Here is a 19039-nt window from a genome sequence, read left to right on the forward strand (position 1 = left end):
AAAGCATGGATTACTTACCAATAAGTTTCCAATTAAAATCACCATCATGTAAAAAGGAATACAACTGAATTGGCTTGCTACCTTAAAGCAATCCCATAAAGTCTCTATCCACTCTCCACAGAGAATCCGGAACACATTCAGGAAGGAGTGGAAGAAATCATGCATGTGCCAGCGCGGGAGTTGACAACCTTCGTCTATGTTGCAGACACATTCTTTGTAATTGGAACCAAATAGCTTCAGGCCAACCACAGCAGAAAAGAATGTGAATGTGAACAACAGCAGGACTAAGTCTTTCAAGGCCACCAACGAGTTACTAAGAGTCAGCATCAGAATACTAAATGTTGGCCAATATTTCCCCAACTTGAAAATTCGCAACTAATAAAGCAATGTAAGAACAATGAGAATGAGGAAAAACAACAAAAAATCTGGTCACTATTCATTACAATGTACATTTAAAATTTTTATCAGCATCATACACATACCCATATGTAGTCTTTAATGTAATGTTCAGTTTTGAGTATTATTAATATTAACCACTGAAAATTTATTTTATGTACAGTTCTTAATACATATTCTGTATTTTTTTCACTAAATCATGTATATGATCTTCTATCGATCTGTCAATTCCCATTCAATATTATGCTGTTGTAATTACTCTAGTTTTATGTTTTAATATCTGGTAAAGCAAGTTTCCATTCTTTGTTTTGTTTTTTGCAATGTATTGAATATTTTCGTACATTTTGACATATAAGTGATATTGGAAAAGTCTTTAGGTTCCATTGAATTCCATTGACAATTCTATTGTGTATTTACATTTAAAAATAACATATCAAAGACTAAACACTACATTCTAAGTTTAGCTTGAATATTTCACTTCTTTTCACTAGATTTTAAAATTTCTATTTATATGGCACAAAATCACCTTAATATTTGGGTCATCTAAAATCTGAATATTATTTTTATATGTGCTATAACTTTGCCAACTTTTTCTGGTATATAGTTGGCTTTCTGGACTGAAGGATAGAACTTAACATTTATCCATTTAAAACTTAATCATCTTAGATCCAGTCTTTCAGATATTTTGATACTATCTTTTGTCACATCGTCTATATTTCCCAGTCTCATTTCACCCATAAATTTGATAAATACATGTTTTATATACTTCTCTTACTTGTTAGAAAAGTTTATAGATAAGAACTTAAAACAGTTTTGAAGAATTATTTGGATAAGATCAAATCTACTTAATTGTTCTTTATTCCTGATACATTCCTTCAACTTATTACCAGAATGAGACAATTTTTTTTATCAAATGCTCAACATTTCCATAAATATCATTCTAATAACATTGTTTCTTTGCCTATTTTGTTATGCTTTTACCAGCACCTATATTGTAGGCATATAGTGATTTCAACTTAATTTTCATAATAACGCTCTGTTGGCTTGACTATTGTTCTTTTCAAAGTTTCCCACCCTACATTTAGAAATACTCACCTGAATCTAGTTCTTTAGTTACACATTGGCATTCAGCTTCTGGGACTCTTTATTATTCTGCTTCTCAAAACTGACCCAGGCCCATTTTCTAGAAATATCTTCCAAATTTGCTGCATATCTGGCTTATTTCCTTTAATGCCTGGTCCAAATAACAGCATTGGAGACTGCTTACTCTTTCCTGGGTTACTTTCTAAGCTTGTTATATATGATTTAATTCATTTAATACTCCCAATATACCAACAGGATAAGTATTCTTCTCGTTTTGTGTATAAGAAAACTGAGATAACTTTTCATAAAATAAAATTTAGGTCTTGGATTCTACTTACCACCCTGAATGATCGAAAAACAGCCAATCCATGAAAACTTGTTACATAAAATTCTGCCAAACCATGGAACACAATTAGGCTATCATAAATGTTCCAGCCTACTTGGAAATACCCATATGGATGCATGGCAATTATTTTAAAAATCATTTCTGTTGTGAAAATTCCAATAAACACCTAATAAGAAACAAAATGCAGGAATGAGAGTATGATTCCAATAGCTTTATCAGAACCCTCATACACAGACAATGTAATTTTTCACTGATACATTCTTCATATTTCCTCTGTAAAGATCTGGTTAGTTTTGAAATCTATTATAAGGACAGACTCATACATTTTGCTGAACAATCTAATTCCAAACACTATATAGAATCTTCAATTACTTTAATAAAAGCAATCCTGGAAGAACACAAAAGAATATTTCCGAGTGAAAATATTTCCATTTTGAATAGTTCCTTTTGGGATATGGGGCACATATTAAGAAATTTAATGTTTTAAATTTGAAAGAATTTTTTTAAGTATATATGATCCAGAAAAAAGTAAACCTATAGAAACTGTCATTTGAAAACTATACTGGCAGAAATAAATAAATTACTGTTTTGGTGTCAAGTAAATGTATAGTTCAAAATGGGAGTAGTTGGCTGTTTGTATTAATATCAAGCAACTAAATAATAAAAGCAAATTAAATTAAACAATATATATTTGTTGGAATATGACTTGTTTTTAAAATCACAGAAATCTTTGTATTTTTATTGAAATATAGTTGATTTACAATGTTGTATTAGTTTCAAGTGTAGAGCAGAGTGATTCAGTTATATATTCTTTTTCAGATTCTTTTCCATTATAGGGTATTACAAGATATTGAATATAATTCCCTGTGTTACAGTAGATCAGTGTTGCTTATCTATTTTATATATAGTAGTATGTATCTGTTAATTCCAAACTCCTAATTTAGCCCTCCCCAACCTATTTCCCCTTTGGTAACCATAAGTTCGTTTTCTATGTCTGTGAATCTATTTCTGTTTGTGAATAAGTTCATTTGTATCAATTTTTTAGATTCCACATATTAGTGATATCAAGATATTTGTCTTTCTCTGACTGACTTACTTAGTATGATAACCTCTAGGTCCATCCAGGTAGCTGCAAATGGCATTATTTCATTCTTTTTTATGGCTGAGTAATATTCCATTGCACATATACCACATCTCCTTTATCTATTCATCTGCTGATGAACATCTAGCTTGCTTCCATGTCTTGGCTATTGTAAATAGTGCTACTATGAACATAGTATGGGTGCATGTATTTTTTCAAATTACAGTTTTTGTCTTTTCCAAATATATGCCCAGGAGTGGGAAGGCTGGATCATATGCTAAGTCTAATTTTAGTTTTTCCCCCACGCTGTTTTCCATAGTGGCTGCACCAATTTATGTTCCTACCAACAGTGTAGGAGGGAGGGTTCCCTTTTCTCCACACCCTCTTGAGCCTATAATATTTGTAGACTTTTTGATAATAAAAGATCAATACAAGAAGAGGATATTACACTCCTTAACATATATGCACCCAATATAGGAACACCTAAATACATAAAACAAATGCTAATAGATACAAAGGGAGAAATTGATGTGAATATAATAATAGTAGGAGACTTTAACACCCAGTAACATCAATGGATAGATCTTCTAGACAGAAATGTAATGTCAACAGGGACACTAAGTGATACAATAGAACAGCTAAACTTAATTGATACCTTCAGGATGTTACATCCAAAAACCCCAGATTACTCATTCTTTTCAAGTGCACATGGAACATTCCCTAAGATAGACCACATACCAGGATACAAAACAAGCCTCAACAAATTTAAGAGGATAGAAATTATTTCAAGCATCTTTTCTGACCACAATGGCATGAAACTAGAAATCAAACACAGAACGAGAAATGAGAAAAAAATAATTACATGGAGACTAAACAATATGCTAGTGAAAAACCAATGGAGCAATGATGAAATCAAAAAGGAAATTAAAAAAAATACCTTGAGACAAATGACAATGAAAACACAACCACACAAACTCTATAGGATGAAGCAAAAGAAGTTCTAAGAGGGAAGTTCATAGTGACACAGGTCTTCCCTAAAACACAAGAAAAATCTCAAATAAATAACCTAACTGACCACTTAAAATAATTAGAAAAAGAGCAATCAAACAGTAGGAGGAAGGAAATAATAAAAGAATGGAGAGGAAATAAATAAAATAGAGATTAAAAAAATAGAAAAAAAAAAAAAACAAACCAAGAGCTGGTGTTTTGAAAGAATAAACAAAATCAATAAATGCCTGGCCAGGCTTACCAAGAAGAAAAGAGAGGACCCAAATAAACAAAATAAGAAATGAAAGAGGAGAAATAACAACTGATACCACAAATATACAAAAAATTGTAAGAGATTACTATGAACAACTATATGCCAACAAATTGGAAATTCTAGAAGAAATGGATAAGCTTCTAGAAACATACAGCTCACCAAAACTGAATCAAGAAGAAATATATAACTTGAACAAACCTATCACTAGAAGTGAAATAGAATATGTAATAATAATAATAATAATAATAATAATAATAATAATAATAATAATAATAAAATCCCTGCAAATAAAAGCCCAGGACCAGATGGTTTCACAGGAGAATTCTACCAAGCATACAAAGAAAAACTTATACCAATCCTACTTAAACTCTACCAAAAGATTGAACAGGCGGGCACATTCCTAAAGTCATTCTATGAAGCCACCATCACCCTGATACCAAAATCAGACAAAGACACCACCAAAAAAGAAAATTACAGTCTGCTATCTTTGATGAATATAGATGCAAAAATCCTCAATAAAATCTTAGCAAACTAAATTCAACAACACATAAGAAGGATCATACACCGTGATCAAGTTGGATTCATTCCAGGGTCACAAGGATGGTTCAACATACACAAATCAATCAATGTGATACATTAGATTAACAAAAGAAAAGACAAAAACCACATGATCATCTCTATAGATGCAGAAATCTTTGTCTTTCATATTGCATGTGGGGAAAAGGATAGTTGAATTTCAAAAATACCTTGCCAAAAGGATAAGCTCCGATCTAAGGCAAGGACAGATGTTTAGAGTAGACAGGGTTAGGTGCAGTTGTATCAGGATTCAAAATTCAGGTGTCAGTAAAGACTTTGTATCTATTGTTTTGCCTCTGTCTTACTCTGATCTAGGGGCCACTGTAACAAGGGAGGGGATATTTGGGAAGGGAGAGGAAATAATTTCTACTTAACCTGACTGCCATGCATACAAATCTTAATAAGTGGTTTCTAGCTATAAATCTATTCAATGATAAGAATATTTCCAAAGCAGGACTGAGAGAGGTGAGGTGGGGAAGCATGAACCTACTTCATCTAATGCTCATCTGATGCATTTGCAATATTTTGGAGTCATAAAATAACAGGATAATGATGACCAAAGAAAAGTTGTAACTGCAAAGGAAAATAACATACAGTGAGAGCCTTACCAGGTTTCCAATGCTGAGGACATTGTTGGTTTCTGCGCTCATTGGATAGTGTTCCAAGGCCAGAAATTGTATGTTTAGAATTATGCATATGGTAAGGAAAAGGTCGGTAAATGGGTCCATTATAATCATATGGAGAAACTCTTTCAACTTTAACCAACAGGGAGAACAATTCCAGATCAAGAAAGTTTTAGCAAATCTATACCAACAAAGTGGGCATCTCTTCCTGGATTTTTTAAGCTCTGAAATGAAAGAATAGAAAAGTTAAGCATTAACTAATTGTTCATTCAGTTCTAACTAGTAGAAAATTTTGACTTTTGCATGTAAAGGGAGGTTTGAAACTGGACTTTTGATTTGGAACTAGCAAATACAAATATTTCTTATTAATAAAAATCAGAACAAAGTAATTTTCCTCTATTTTGTTCATGCTTGCTGAGTTAGACAAATGACAATGAGACAAATTATGTATTAGAATCAAAATAGGAGTAACTCTCAGGAAAACAAATATGGAATATGGTTGAGTATTATATTTACAATTTGTAGGTTTATATGCTTAACAAAATAATGTCTTTCAATATTGTCTATAATGAGTTACTGGTCATATGTGAAAACAACAACCAAAAAAAAACAGACAAGTATAGAAAGAACCTTAAGATGTTAATGTTATATACGCCAACCTCTATTTTTGGTTACAAGTTAACACTTCATATTGTTTTCAGTATTAAACAGAGAAAATTTCTTGGCATTCTTTGGTGACCTATTTCAGTGTTTAAAACACTATGCTTATGAAATTTTTAAATATTGTTCATCCTAATATTTTCATGTTATTCCTTAAATTTTAGTTATTATCATGCAAAATTCTGAAAAAATTAGAGGATTTCTTTAGTAGTGAGTCATGGTACCTTTCATAATGTCTAAATACTTTAAAATTTACCTTCTTTACATCTGATGGTAGCATCATCCAACATATCCAAAGAAGTAATCATAGAAGTTGATGATCTTTTCTTCATTTCTATTTGTGTTGTCTTGGTCTAAAAAGAAACTTGGTAAGTCTAATACTGGCTTCTCCTCATTGTACATCCAAGACTATAAGTATAAGAAGGTTTATAACCTTCATAAAAATGCTGATTCTTACCTCCAGAAGCCTTTCCGGGTTCTATCATTTGCCACTCTTTATACTACAGGCACTATTAAACTGATTTAGGATTATTTCGAAAATGAATTGTATTACTTGCAACTCAACAAATCATTTTACATTATGAGGTCAACTATAACAGGAGTAAACCAGAGAATGTTACTGGTATCACCCATAATTGACAAAGAATTCAATGTATAGTTTAGAATTATTGTGAAATATCCAGTTGGCAAACATGCTGTTGAGTAGTAATACCTTATATTTCTCTAACACCTTGCATTTTTCAACTTGAGGATATGTTAACTTTATGACTTTGTAAATTCCTTTGATAAAATCAAAGTTATTTGGTGTTGGGATGATAAAATATATCTTGTATAATATTAGGTAACAAAGTGAACTAAAAATATAATTTTAGTTAGAACATACATAATAATTCCATAAAGGAATCACTTCTTTCTGTTTCTCATGTCTCTTGAGTAATGGTTTTAAGACACCCTCTGTCTTGCTGATATAGTTACACAGAGTTAAAAAGAATCCTCGCATTGGAAAGGCACTCAAAACTCCTAGGCTTTGATGTAGATGTTACAAGTTCTATACATTCCTGATTATTACAGTACGGCCCCAGAGATTTCTAGTGACCATGTATAACATTTGTATTTGAATTTAAACTGGAAGAAACTGACAATGGGCAGTTGATACTGCACCATAGAGCTCCTGAAAGTTTTTACATTTGGCACACACAAAGAGTAATATTTGCAAGTTTGTTAACTTGGTAAATAGGTGAGGCTAAATAGGTGAAATAAACAGTAAATAAATTTTAATAGGTGAGGCTGCTCTTGAATAGAGATAACTGGCATGGGGCTGTTGCTGCTCTGAAACTGAGGGAATTAGCAGTTGAGGCTCACAGATAACCCACACCCAGCACACCCTGGTTGGCAAGTTCTGCTGTGGTCTACCTGAAGTTGCATAATAGAAATCAAGGGAATCATCATACTCCTCTCACTCAGTATCAGTCAAGTCTCTTCTAACCTCATGAATACTAGAGCTAGAGGAGGTGAAAACCAACTGTACTGCGTACTGAGTTCCATCAGGAAAATGACAGGTTCTGCAGGTCTACAGATCTCTGTTGCCTCATTTTTCTTTAATTGAAAAAGTAAACAATAGCTAATTTATTTATTTAAACCATGATTATTCCAGAATGTATTTTTTAGCTGACTTACAAAGCTACATAATATATGTGATAATTTATATAATTCCAAATTTCCGTGAGTTAAAAACCAATAGAAATTTAATTTTTGCTACTGAAGTCTAACAGGAATTTCTCAGGTGTTTCATCATAAAGGTGATACTTTTTCATGTTGTGAATAATATCCTCCACTATATTCTTAATATAGAGGAATTACTTCTCATAGAGTTGTTTCTGATAGTGACAATATTTGATGGAATCACATGAGAGAACAATCCAGTAAAGATAATCATCTGAGTGTGGGGGGAGAGGGAGGTGGAGTGAGAAGAATAATGCTATTGTCGATAGAGTCAATACTCAATTCTATACTAAATTGGCTTGAACTATGGATATATTTTAGGATACAAAATGAACAAACCACATATCAGTCTGGTAATATATTCATCTCAATTGAGCTTCTCAAAAATATTGAATACATAGCCACACGTTGGCCAACTACTAAGGTTATATAAGGTTATAGCTATTTTACAATGCAACTTGAGAAGATCATGACTCAAAAATCTCCTTTTTGAAAGTTTAAGAGCTAAAAAGGGCATATGCCTGGATTTTAGACAATACAACATTAAAATTAGACTGGAAAAAGGGGCTAGAATTCTTCTCACCACTGGTTTCAATTTTCTCTGGAGGGGACGTATGAATAAACAATAGCCCAGTCATATTTCTAGCATTTAGCAATGAATAACTGAAGTGTTCATCTTGGAAAAAGCCTTGCTCTCTCTACTTTGGGCCTCACTGGCCTTTTTAATCCTCTGACCCATCTTGTTCCCTCCCCCCAGGTAGCAGGGACTCATTCTTCATATTTCGCTCAAGTGGCAGGTGCTCATTAAAACTTTTCTGACTCAGAGAAATCCTTCATTACAGGCTCTTAAATGTTTCTCACTTTTATAGCACTTCCCACAGTTCCATTTAATTTTTTTTTAGTGGAGAATAATACCGTGACCCACCAAGTAACCAACAGGTGGCTTCAACCATTAATGACATTATACTCTTCATTTTTCACATGTTACTCAGCCTACCTTTTTTCCTGAAGTATTTTAAATCAAATTTCAGACATCATATAATTATCAGAATAAGCTTTTTTAAAAAATAATCAGATCACCGTTATCACAATCACCAAATCAGTAATTCCTTAATATTACCCAATACCCAGACCATGCTCAATTTTCTTTCATGGCTCAGAAACATTCTATTATATATATAGTTGATTTGTTCAATCAACATACAAAAAGGATACACATATTGTATTTAGTTTGCAGTTCTATTGATTATCTCATGATTTTAACTGATCTTTTTCCTATGTGATTTATTTGTTGAAGATACACTATCACTTATACTGTAGAATTTTCCACATTCTTAATTTGGCAGATTGTGTCTTTTTCGTGAAGTTTAATGTGTTATTCTTTCTTTGGTTGTCTTTGGAAAATGATGGTTAGGTTAGGTCCAGAGGCTTATTAGATTTAGCTCAGATTTTGGCAAGAGTATATTGTACATGGTATTTTACGCTTCCTATTTCATGACATTAGAAAACATGTCTGGTGGTCCTAGAGTTACAATTTGTTTTATAATAATTTTATAGTTTATCTCCCTGTTAGACCATTAGCTTCATGAAGATAGACAATATATTTATATTTATTAACGTTTAAGTCTCCAATGCTTAGTACAATGCTTACCATATATAGCAGATTGACAATAATGTTTTATTAGTTATACAGATTTAACTGTAAGGATGTCAGTTTAGATGGGTAAATATTTTTAAAATATTTATATTCCTACAGTTGTATATATCTGATTTTCTTCTGAGGTTTTTGTCAGTAACTGACAATTCACAGGAAAGTTTCGTCTACAAACTGTGTAATTGATGAAATAATGTTGTTTCAGCATTGATCCTCAAGAACAATGATGTAAAGTGGTGAAAAATGGGTTCTCTTTCTCAGTGTTGAGAAATCAAATGCCAATAAATATAGATCAAACTTTGCAAGTGAAACTCCACAATAAAGATTAAATTTGAGAATTCATGAAGGCACTTATCATGTGTCTGGCACATGGTTGACACTCAATAAACATTACCTGCTATTATTATTATCATCATTATTATTTTAATTATCTCTAAAAGCATCAATTTCAGACATAGCCGAAGACTTAAGAATTTTACGTTGATGAGCATGCGCCACTTGCTGTGCCTTCTTGCAGTTGTCTTCCTGTGTTTCCTATAGTTAGCCATTACCGTTTTTTTCAGTTGCTAAGTACTGCTAAGTGCTTTACAAGCATTTATTTAATTTGAATCTCATCACAATATGAGATATGGCAATATACATCTTAGAGATAAAGAAGCTCAAGTTTAGAAAGGTTAATAGACTTGGCAAAAATCATACATTAAGTGGCTAAAATGAACTGAAATTTCTACTTATCTGACTGCAAAATTGCTTTTAGCCAATATGATATACCGTATTCTTAAAACATGAAAATATGACACATTTAAGCAATTTCCCAGCAACTCCAACACTGGAATTAGAATCTGACTAGTGTTAAATCAGATCAGTCACCTAAAAGGTCCTCAGTGTGTTCCATTTTAAATTCTTCACTCTCCAGTGTATTTCCTTATGTATAAATAAAAAAAGAAAAGAAAATACATCTTGTGAAAATGACTTTTACTCTCGTTTCCCAGAAAACTTTTGTATGACAAAATGTCCTAGTACTCTTCTAGGAAAAGAAATCCTCTATAATTGAAAGATTTTAATTGAAACCAGGAAGGCTTTATTTGATCAAGAACAGCCAAATGAATGGAGATATTGGGAAATTGGGAAATAATCTAAGTTCTTCATAAGCAGCGTTAATAGGGTATCTCATCTGAAATAAGGGAAGTATTGTGCTTTTGGATACATTGGTTAGTAGCCCATGACATTTGAAATGCCACTTCAAAACAAATTACACATTCAACATACCATTCAGACTGTAATCATTCAATCTGAAGGACCTCAGACCCATTTCTAGAAACAGAAAGCTTTTGTGATTTATTTTTCTGTGATTTCCCCATGGGTAACATAATAGCGATACTCAGTACCTTCTTTTAATACGTGTTTTCGTCATATGGTCTATAATTGTGTCTTGTTTCAATAGAATGCATAGAAACATCATACATATTATCTATCAATAACTTGTCATTTGGTATGCTCCTACATAATGTCACTCAGGCCCCGCTTTTTAGTAAAATGACTTTTCTAGAGTTTCTTTACTGATGATGACTTAATAAAAGAGTTATATATGTAGGGAACTTAACATTTTCCCCTTTTTGTCTCAGAAAGAAACTTTGGTATTATTGAATCTCTTAGCCTCCATACTACACATTTCACTTATGCCAGAGTGAATCTTGGCCCTTCACTTTTCCCCAACTCTTTTTATCCTTTTTTGTATGACAGTGTTGTAGATACAGTTTCTTTCTATCTATCCTTTGCTCCCTCAATCTGTCCTTTTTACATCTACTAGAAAATGTAGTTTCAGTATTTTTTAGCTTGTGTAGACAATTTCACTAGCAGGTGTTAAGAGTGCAAAATAGTAACAAATCAAGAGGGGTGGAAAAGAAGGCAGAGCATGGCTCTCCTCCCACAAATGACGCCCCTGTGAAGCCTAATGGGGTGGGAGCACTTGACTTGCCTGTGATCACTTTGGGCTGAGCACCCTCCAAAGAACAAGCTCCTAGGCAGGAAGGGCTCCCAACAATACAAGGGAAGAGAACAACATCCCAGAAGAGGCATGGGCTCCGTTCCACCTTCGGCTGCTTTGGCTCACTGCATACTGCACACCTCGACGGCTATGGGGAAGGGTATTAGGAGACTGGGCTAGCCCTATGCCTCTTTAAACCTAGGGTCCTGTGGAACACAAGGAAACTACTTTTGGTTGCTTTCCTGGGTCCTATTCTTCCTTTTAGCACACTTATGCACAATTTATATTTTTAAAGATAATTTTCTACAACTTCTTTAATGTTACTTCTGTCAATACTTGTAGATTCATAGACCAGATCTTTTGCTATGAGGCTAAACATCTGAAAATACATTGAAACACAACACTAAAGTAATTGAAAATTAGAGTAAAACCATATTAAGTTTTACTAATCACAGATTTAATTATTCCACAGATACAATGACTCCCTATATCATGATGCATAGTACATTTCCTCTTGAATGAGCTAGAAAGTCAATAAAGTAATTTTTTCCCTTTTCACAACTTTAGTGCTATACTTTGATCCATGCTTTCAGTATTTCTGATTTCTAAATTATGGAAGGCACTGTCACTTTTGAGGTGAACACCAAAATTTTCCAAAGTTAATTCTGATGTGCTGTCCGGAGTAAGTTTGAATTAATAAACTATACCTGCAGTAAGAGAAGTCACACTCAAAAATACATACAATATATCCATAATTTATCAGCAGTAGTAACACACATTTTGAAACAAAAATATTGTATATTCTAAGGAGATCTTAAAGATGTTGGTCACTCTTATCACATTGCACTCAGGAAAGAATTTATATAGCAAAAGTGAGCCCTCTTGTCAAAATCAGTTATGATCTTCTTATCATGTGTCACACCCAGATATTGAGCATCTGTTAGAAGGCAATATGCTCCAAGACCCTGAGAAGATAATTCAAACTCTGATTCTAAGAAAGCATTAAAAAAAAATGTATACCTCTTCTGCTTTTTTTCCTTCTTGAAGTTCTGTTAAAGACTGCTGAAGTTCTGGCTCATACTTCTTAGCTTTTTCAGCAGCTGTCTGCTTTTCTTCTTCATAGGACATAGCAAGTATGCCTAAGAACAAACTTGCCATATAAAAGGCAAACCAAAAACTTATCACAACAAAAAATATCATGTAGACCTTCCCAGAAGCATAAAGGATCTAAGGAGAGGTGAAAAAACAGGACAGAGAGGAAATGTTATTTGTCTTCCTGTAATCTCCTATTTTAAAATGAAAAATGAAATTCTGTGATAAAAATAATTCAGTTGTAAATTACAAGACAGTTTAATTACTGGCTCTACTTGGAGAAATAAGTGAAAAGCTCTTCAACTTTAGACATCTATGTAAAGTACAAAATATATGGTACAAAACCAAAAGAAGAATTTAGTAATTTAGTTAATTCAGGGTCAGCATTTGACTTTTAAGTTTTCATTAATAGAGAAAATGTACTGAAAGGAAAAAATTGTCATCTTTCAATAAAGAAAGCAGGACCAGTCTGAATAGGAAAGATTATTGCCTTTCAGTATAATTTTTAAGTATATGAAGTATAATAAAGTCAAAGAATGAATGTTTGGAGATTACTTTCTTCTGATCATCACTTTACAGAAACATCACAACAAGGTGCAAAACTGGGTCTATTTAAAGGGGTAGGGAATGGGCATATTTCTATATCTGTCAAAATATCTGCTTTGGTGAAGAACCTCAAGACAAATCACATTAAGAAAGTCATCTAATTCACTTATATGAAGTCATTTATGGATAGAAAAATATAAAATTGTTGATTTCTAAACTGAGCATTGAATAGCTTTTATTTCATAATAATTACCTGAGATATATCAGAGAATTAAAAATTCAGAAAATTATAAGTAGATATTACAAATCCAAAATATAGTTGACTGGTTTATCCTTATTGATTAAAAGTATATGAACAGAATTCAGGAAAATAAATGGGAATAGTTTTAATTTTTAAGTACCCATTTGAATCAATAGACAATTATTTACAGAAAATACTGTGTTGATATAACAGAGTTAAGAATGTTTACAGATTAATAGGGAGTTCTAACATTTAATCAGAAAAAATTTCTTACTAATTTATAGTATATTTTCCTTTAAAGGTATCGTTAATAAACTCTATTATCCCAGTGAGTTAGCTATTTAGAGTTTGGTCAAATATTTTTCCCACTAAATATCTGTCATGTGTAGTTGTACATTCAGGAGCCAGTAATAGACATTGTGGTGTATACTGCAGGACATGCAGACGAATAAACACTTTATGTTTAATATCTCGTTAATTCTGTGCAACACATTTACGTAGTATTTACTATTATTTCTAATATGCAGAAAAGAGATGAAATATAGGCAAAATGGCTTGCATGATATCACAGAGCAGGGTAGTAACAGTATCTCTGGCAGATACACATGTTGTAACTTTGGAGAGGTTATCTAACCGCTCTGATCTTAGTGTCTTCATATAAAAAGTATGTGTGTGTGTGTGTGTGTGTGTGTGTGTGTGTTTATCCTGACCTTGTAGATTATTTCAAAGATTAAAGTAGATATCAGCATCATACAAAAGAAGATAGACTTGGGCTCAGTATTAACCAACAGTTTGACATTTAATAATCCTGGTTCTTTTTTTTTTCTGTCCTCCAATTCTTCTTCACATAAAGACTTAATAAAGTACATTACATTTGATCATTATTTTAGAAGGGAGAAGCATGGCACCATTCTTATGTGCAGTGCAGATTCTCTGTGTTCTTACCTGATGATAAAGTGCTTCAGGGTAATCTTGCATCATTAACCGAAATAGGGCTAATAAGGCCCAGCCAAAACTGTCAAAATTTGTGTATCCATAATCAGGATTTACACCAGCTTTTACACACACATATCCTTCAGGACACTGACTAAAGAAGACAAATAAAAGAAAAACTACTTACTCTTAGGTGACTTTCAGATTACGGCCAAATCATACATACAAGTAAACCAAATATAGATATAAATCAAATATAGAACATCTGCCCATGGATAATAAAGGACTCCCTCTTCCACAGGGAGTAGTCAGTCTTCTCCCAAACAATTCCCACTTAAAAAAGCTGCAAATGAGTTGGATTTTAAGTTGATATAGGTGAACAGCATTAATTAAGCTAAAAGACAACAGAGCATCACAAGTGGTTTTTGTCAAGTTTTTGTTAAGATTTCTTTACTACCCAGTATCAAAGTATGTATAACTGATGGAAAATAATACTGATAATAAAACTTCAGTAATTGAAAGTTTAATTTTCAGATGATCTCACCTCAAACCCTTAGATCCCATTATTTAAGGGTGAGAAAACATTTATCACATCAATAATTTATAAGCAGTACTGGCACTTTGATAGAATGATCAGATTAAGTATTTATCGTATTTCCTTTCATGCAGTCTCCACACTTTTACCTCCTGGAAGCTTGGGTGTTGATGTCCATTATTATAGCTGTGGCCCAATAGATAGTACTTCTTCCATCCACATCTCTGTAGTTCTGTCCTACATTATTCTGGTTTTGGCCATGTGACTTGTTTTGTGTATTTGTTAATAGTTAACAAATGTGATGCAAACAGAGGTTTACCAAGTACTTGTGTGTTGAGGCTTGCTAAATTGCTGACCTGCAGAACCTGAACAAATGAATTTGTGTTCTTGTCTTAAGGCACTCACTTTTGGGACAGTTTACCATGCAGCTAAGTATGATGGCTGCAGGTGAACCATTGCATGACTTTCTCTTCTGGCCTTGACATACTGTACTGTATCATTGTGATTCTGACTATCCATGGCCAGATACCTTCAACATGCATTTCAGGCCATATCTGAGTTTAGGATGTCCATAAAAAGGGTTAACTTGAGTGGGATGGGCAGACACAATCAGATGGGTTCACAATCTGGACTTGAAAATAGAATGGAAGCCCAGCACTAGCTGGGCAAAAAGAGTTGAGTAAGTGACAAAGTGTCTAAATCACCCTAGTACAACTAAAACTACATAACTCATGCTCTCCTCCTCCTAGGTGCTTTTTTGTCAGTCTAGGCCCAAAGCCTCTAAGAAAGAGCTGGTTTACAGATGGGTGTGAAGGGGTCCTAGCTGAGGAAAGTAACATAAGGAGTTAAGAGAGTCATAGTACTGCTGAGAAGCACTCTTTTTTTTACCATCTTATCTCTTCATCTGAAATTATAGGATAATAAAACTTGAGAGTTTTGTCATCTCACTGAAGAATTACTTATAAGTACTGTTTTTAAGAGCAATAAGCTTTTTATTAATGTAAATTATAGTCATTAAAGATATACAAGCCATAAAATAGGTGAAATAACATCACATAATTTAATATTTCTTTTCTTCAAAGGCTTCTGGCCAAAGCAAAGATTATATTGTCTTTCTTGATAATTGCTACTAGCTCTGGGAGACACTGAAAACAGAAAAAATCAGATTCTTAAGTCCCAGCTCTGTCATTTACTGACTTCTTGATCCTGAATAAATCATTTAGCATATCTATTATTTTTTCCTGTAAAATCATATTAATAGTATTCTATATTGTATGCTTCTCAGTATGGTTTTGATGGTAAAATGAGATCATGTAATCAAATGGGAACCATTAGTAAAAGCAATAATCACTCAATAAATATTATTGATCAGTGATTCAGACTTGGTAGAAGAAAACATTAACACCACTTACCCAGCGTCTGTTCTGTTGCCACAAAGAAGAGCATATCTTTCTCCTTCCAAATAATAAAAGTTTTCTGTTTCTGGAAAATAGGAAAAAAATGATATTCTATATTTAATCTTGAGTGAACTAGCATATCTGAAGCCCAATTAAATCTGCATAGATGAACATCCCTCTTTACAATGAGAAGGAAGCATGCAGCCTGGCCTTTCATTATCTAGGAAGCTGTCCTAGCATCTGATGTACAAGCCAAAAGACAACTGGCAAGCCACCTACTCCAGCCAGATATGACCAGACCCTGAAGGAAAAATTCCCAAGACTAATCTGTTTGAAAGTTGAGGATTGTTCCTTCTAGGGTTTATTCCTGATGATCTTCCTGAGCAGAAAATCAAATTTTTCTGTCTCTGGGTTTAATTTCCATTCTCTTCCCACTTGGAAGCTTATTTTTCTATATTGGGTGTCCAGTGCCAGTTACTTGTTCTGATGTCACATGATTTCAGTTATAACCCACACTAACCTGAATCATGGTCCCACAGCATTTATCCCGGTATTTTTATCTGCTGTCAATCAAAACATTAATTGTATATTTATAGACATCAGTTACCAGGGTTGGGAACATGCATGCTTAGTAGCACTGGCTTTTAAGTTCTGAATTCAAATCACAAAAATCAAACCCATGAGATCAGTCCTGAGTAAGTGTGTATATGTGTTTGTGTGTGTGTGTGCATGTGTAGATAAAATTGAATTACACCAATCTTAAATAATGTCACTTTAATTTGGCACCTAAAATAATTTTAGAAGAATTTAAAAATCATAGTTAGGAATCATTAATCAAATCTTTTGAGTAGCAGTCAAAAATGAAATGAGATTTGACACAGAAACTGGAAGTCCCAAGTACTCTTCTAAATACAAGGACTATGACATGGAAATTAGGTTAAATAATGTTTTACAGATAAAATATTTTCAGCAATTTCTAACATCCTATTTGAGAAAATGGAATGGCTAGAATTGGACAAATTTTAAAATAGTAATCTTTAAATGTGATTTCATTATAATATACATACTTTAACAAAGATAAAAAGAAACTGGGCTCTGTTTTTTTAGCAATAACCAGTGAAGTAGCAAAATTTGTTTAATTTTTAGTAATTAGCATATTTTGGTTTTAACATCAAAAAAACCAAAGAGGATTTCAGTTGGAATCTAAGATTTAACGTCCATCTCCTATTGTCCTTACCACTAGAATTAAGATCATGAAATAGCATATGTAATAAACAGTTCACATACTCATATACTAACAATTTTGCATTACTTGCATCATAATCATATGGGGTAAACCAAAGTGTGATTATTATTTGTTTTAGAACTTATTAAGTCCAAAGTATAAAAAAATTAATGTAGAATGACTACTTAAGATTCATCAGGTTTTTTTTTATTAGTAGAAAAATATGCTTTTTCCCCTAAATACTGTCACGAAGGACTTGATAATTTTAATATGAGAGAAAAATCCAATAAGAGAAGATGGCCTGGTGAAAAGGCAATGAGTTTTAAAGCCAGATTGACCTTAGCTAGGATCCTAGTTTTACCACTGAGTGGTTACAGTATGCTGGAACATTCACTGAATTTCTCTGAATTCTGTTTCTTTGCTTGTAAGAGCAGTTATTCATATCTTCTATGCAAGATTATGGTGAAGATATGTGATCAGGCATGTGAATTACTTATGTATAAGAGCTAAGCAATACTTACTCGATATTATTTCTGTTAGCCTAAAATATTTTCATTATTCATCAAAGTATAACTCAAAGCATTTAAAATGAGCAGCAGTAGTTGAAATCCAACAATAGTAAGAATTTTTATATTGTAGCCCATTTTTTGACTTATATAGTTCATCGCAAAATTTCTAATGACCACACAACATTTATATTTTAAATAAACAATTTTGTTGAAGAAAGGTAGTATTATGAGGCTTCTACTCAGATAAAATTGCAATTAAGACTTTGGTCATATTTATTTATTTTTTAAAGGATAAAATTTGCAAGTTTTAGCAGTTCTAAATTTAGGTTTCCTGATTTAACTGTCTGAAGACTGGTACTTTGCTATCTTGATAAACAGTTGCATATTAGTACTTGAGCATACTTACAGCATTTACATGAAGGTTGTTCTGAAGATGAATTTGTTCTGAAACTGAATGTTCAACACTTCTGTGAAGAATGTTTTGCCAGTAAGAAAAGTTTGAATTTTTCTGATATAAAATGGCAAGTGATTCTTACCTCGAATATAATATGGGTTTCCAGTTCTGTTGTGTAGTGTTTCAGTTTCATTTTCTCGGGGCCATCGCAAACATTTATGCTTCAGGTTGCCCATGAAGAGTCCCATCCCAATTAGAGAAAATATGCTCAGAAAAAATAGAGTTAGGATAATGACCCCAGTAAGTTTCTTCAAACATTGGATCAGGATCCCTACAAAAGACTTTAGACCTAAAAAGAGAAAGATTTATTTTTAATAAAATAAAATATCTTAGTAAAACAGCATTAGCAAGCTTCTCCTATGGCAAATGCAGATGCCATCAAAACCAGCATCTTTGTGTTTTATAATTTAATTCATCATTATCTAGGCCAAATGACCAAAATGAATAAAACCCTAAACCTTGAGGTTTCTATATTATTGCTAATTTACTTCACCTGACAAAATAATTCAGACACAGTATTAAAAAATTAGTTGTTTGTTTCTTTTTACTACATGAAAAACAGGACTTCTCTCTTGGTTACTGCTTTGCATACTAATCACCATTACTTATAAGCATAGGTAAAGGCGTAGAGTTGTAAATCAACATGGGTTGCAAATGTTGCTGAAACAAGAAATAGTTTGAAATAGCAGAATTCTATACTGTTCTTTCATTGACTTTC

At 32.8% G+C, this 19039-nt stretch overlaps 1 protein-coding gene across 3 annotated transcripts in view; it reads right to left on the minus strand.

Moving 5' to 3' along the window:
• SCN7A (sodium voltage-gated channel alpha subunit 7) overlaps positions 1-19039 on the minus strand; it is a 70837-nt gene that overhangs the window by 21886 nt on the left and 29912 nt on the right. For all 3 annotated transcript variants that reach the window (XM_032479615.1, XM_032479614.1, XM_032479616.1), the window contains exons 7-14: positions 18404-18610; positions 16149-16218; positions 14214-14355; positions 12410-12616; positions 6283-6379; positions 5352-5590; positions 1818-1991; positions 19-375 (exon numbers count right to left, since the gene is read on the minus strand). In XM_032479615.1, coding sequence (XP_032335506.1) covers positions 19-375; positions 1818-1991; positions 5352-5590; positions 6283-6379; positions 12410-12616; positions 14214-14355; positions 16149-16218; positions 18404-18610 — 1493 coding nt within the window. The remainder of the gene's footprint in view (positions 1-18; positions 376-1817; positions 1992-5351; positions 5591-6282; positions 6380-12409; positions 12617-14213; positions 14356-16148; positions 16219-18403; positions 18611-19039) is intronic.

Source organism: Camelus ferus, chromosome 5 (genome assembly GCF_009834535.1).
Source record: "Camelus ferus isolate YT-003-E chromosome 5, BCGSAC_Cfer_1.0, whole genome shotgun sequence".
Lineage (NCBI taxonomy): Eukaryota > Metazoa > Chordata > Mammalia > Artiodactyla > Camelidae > Camelus > Camelus ferus.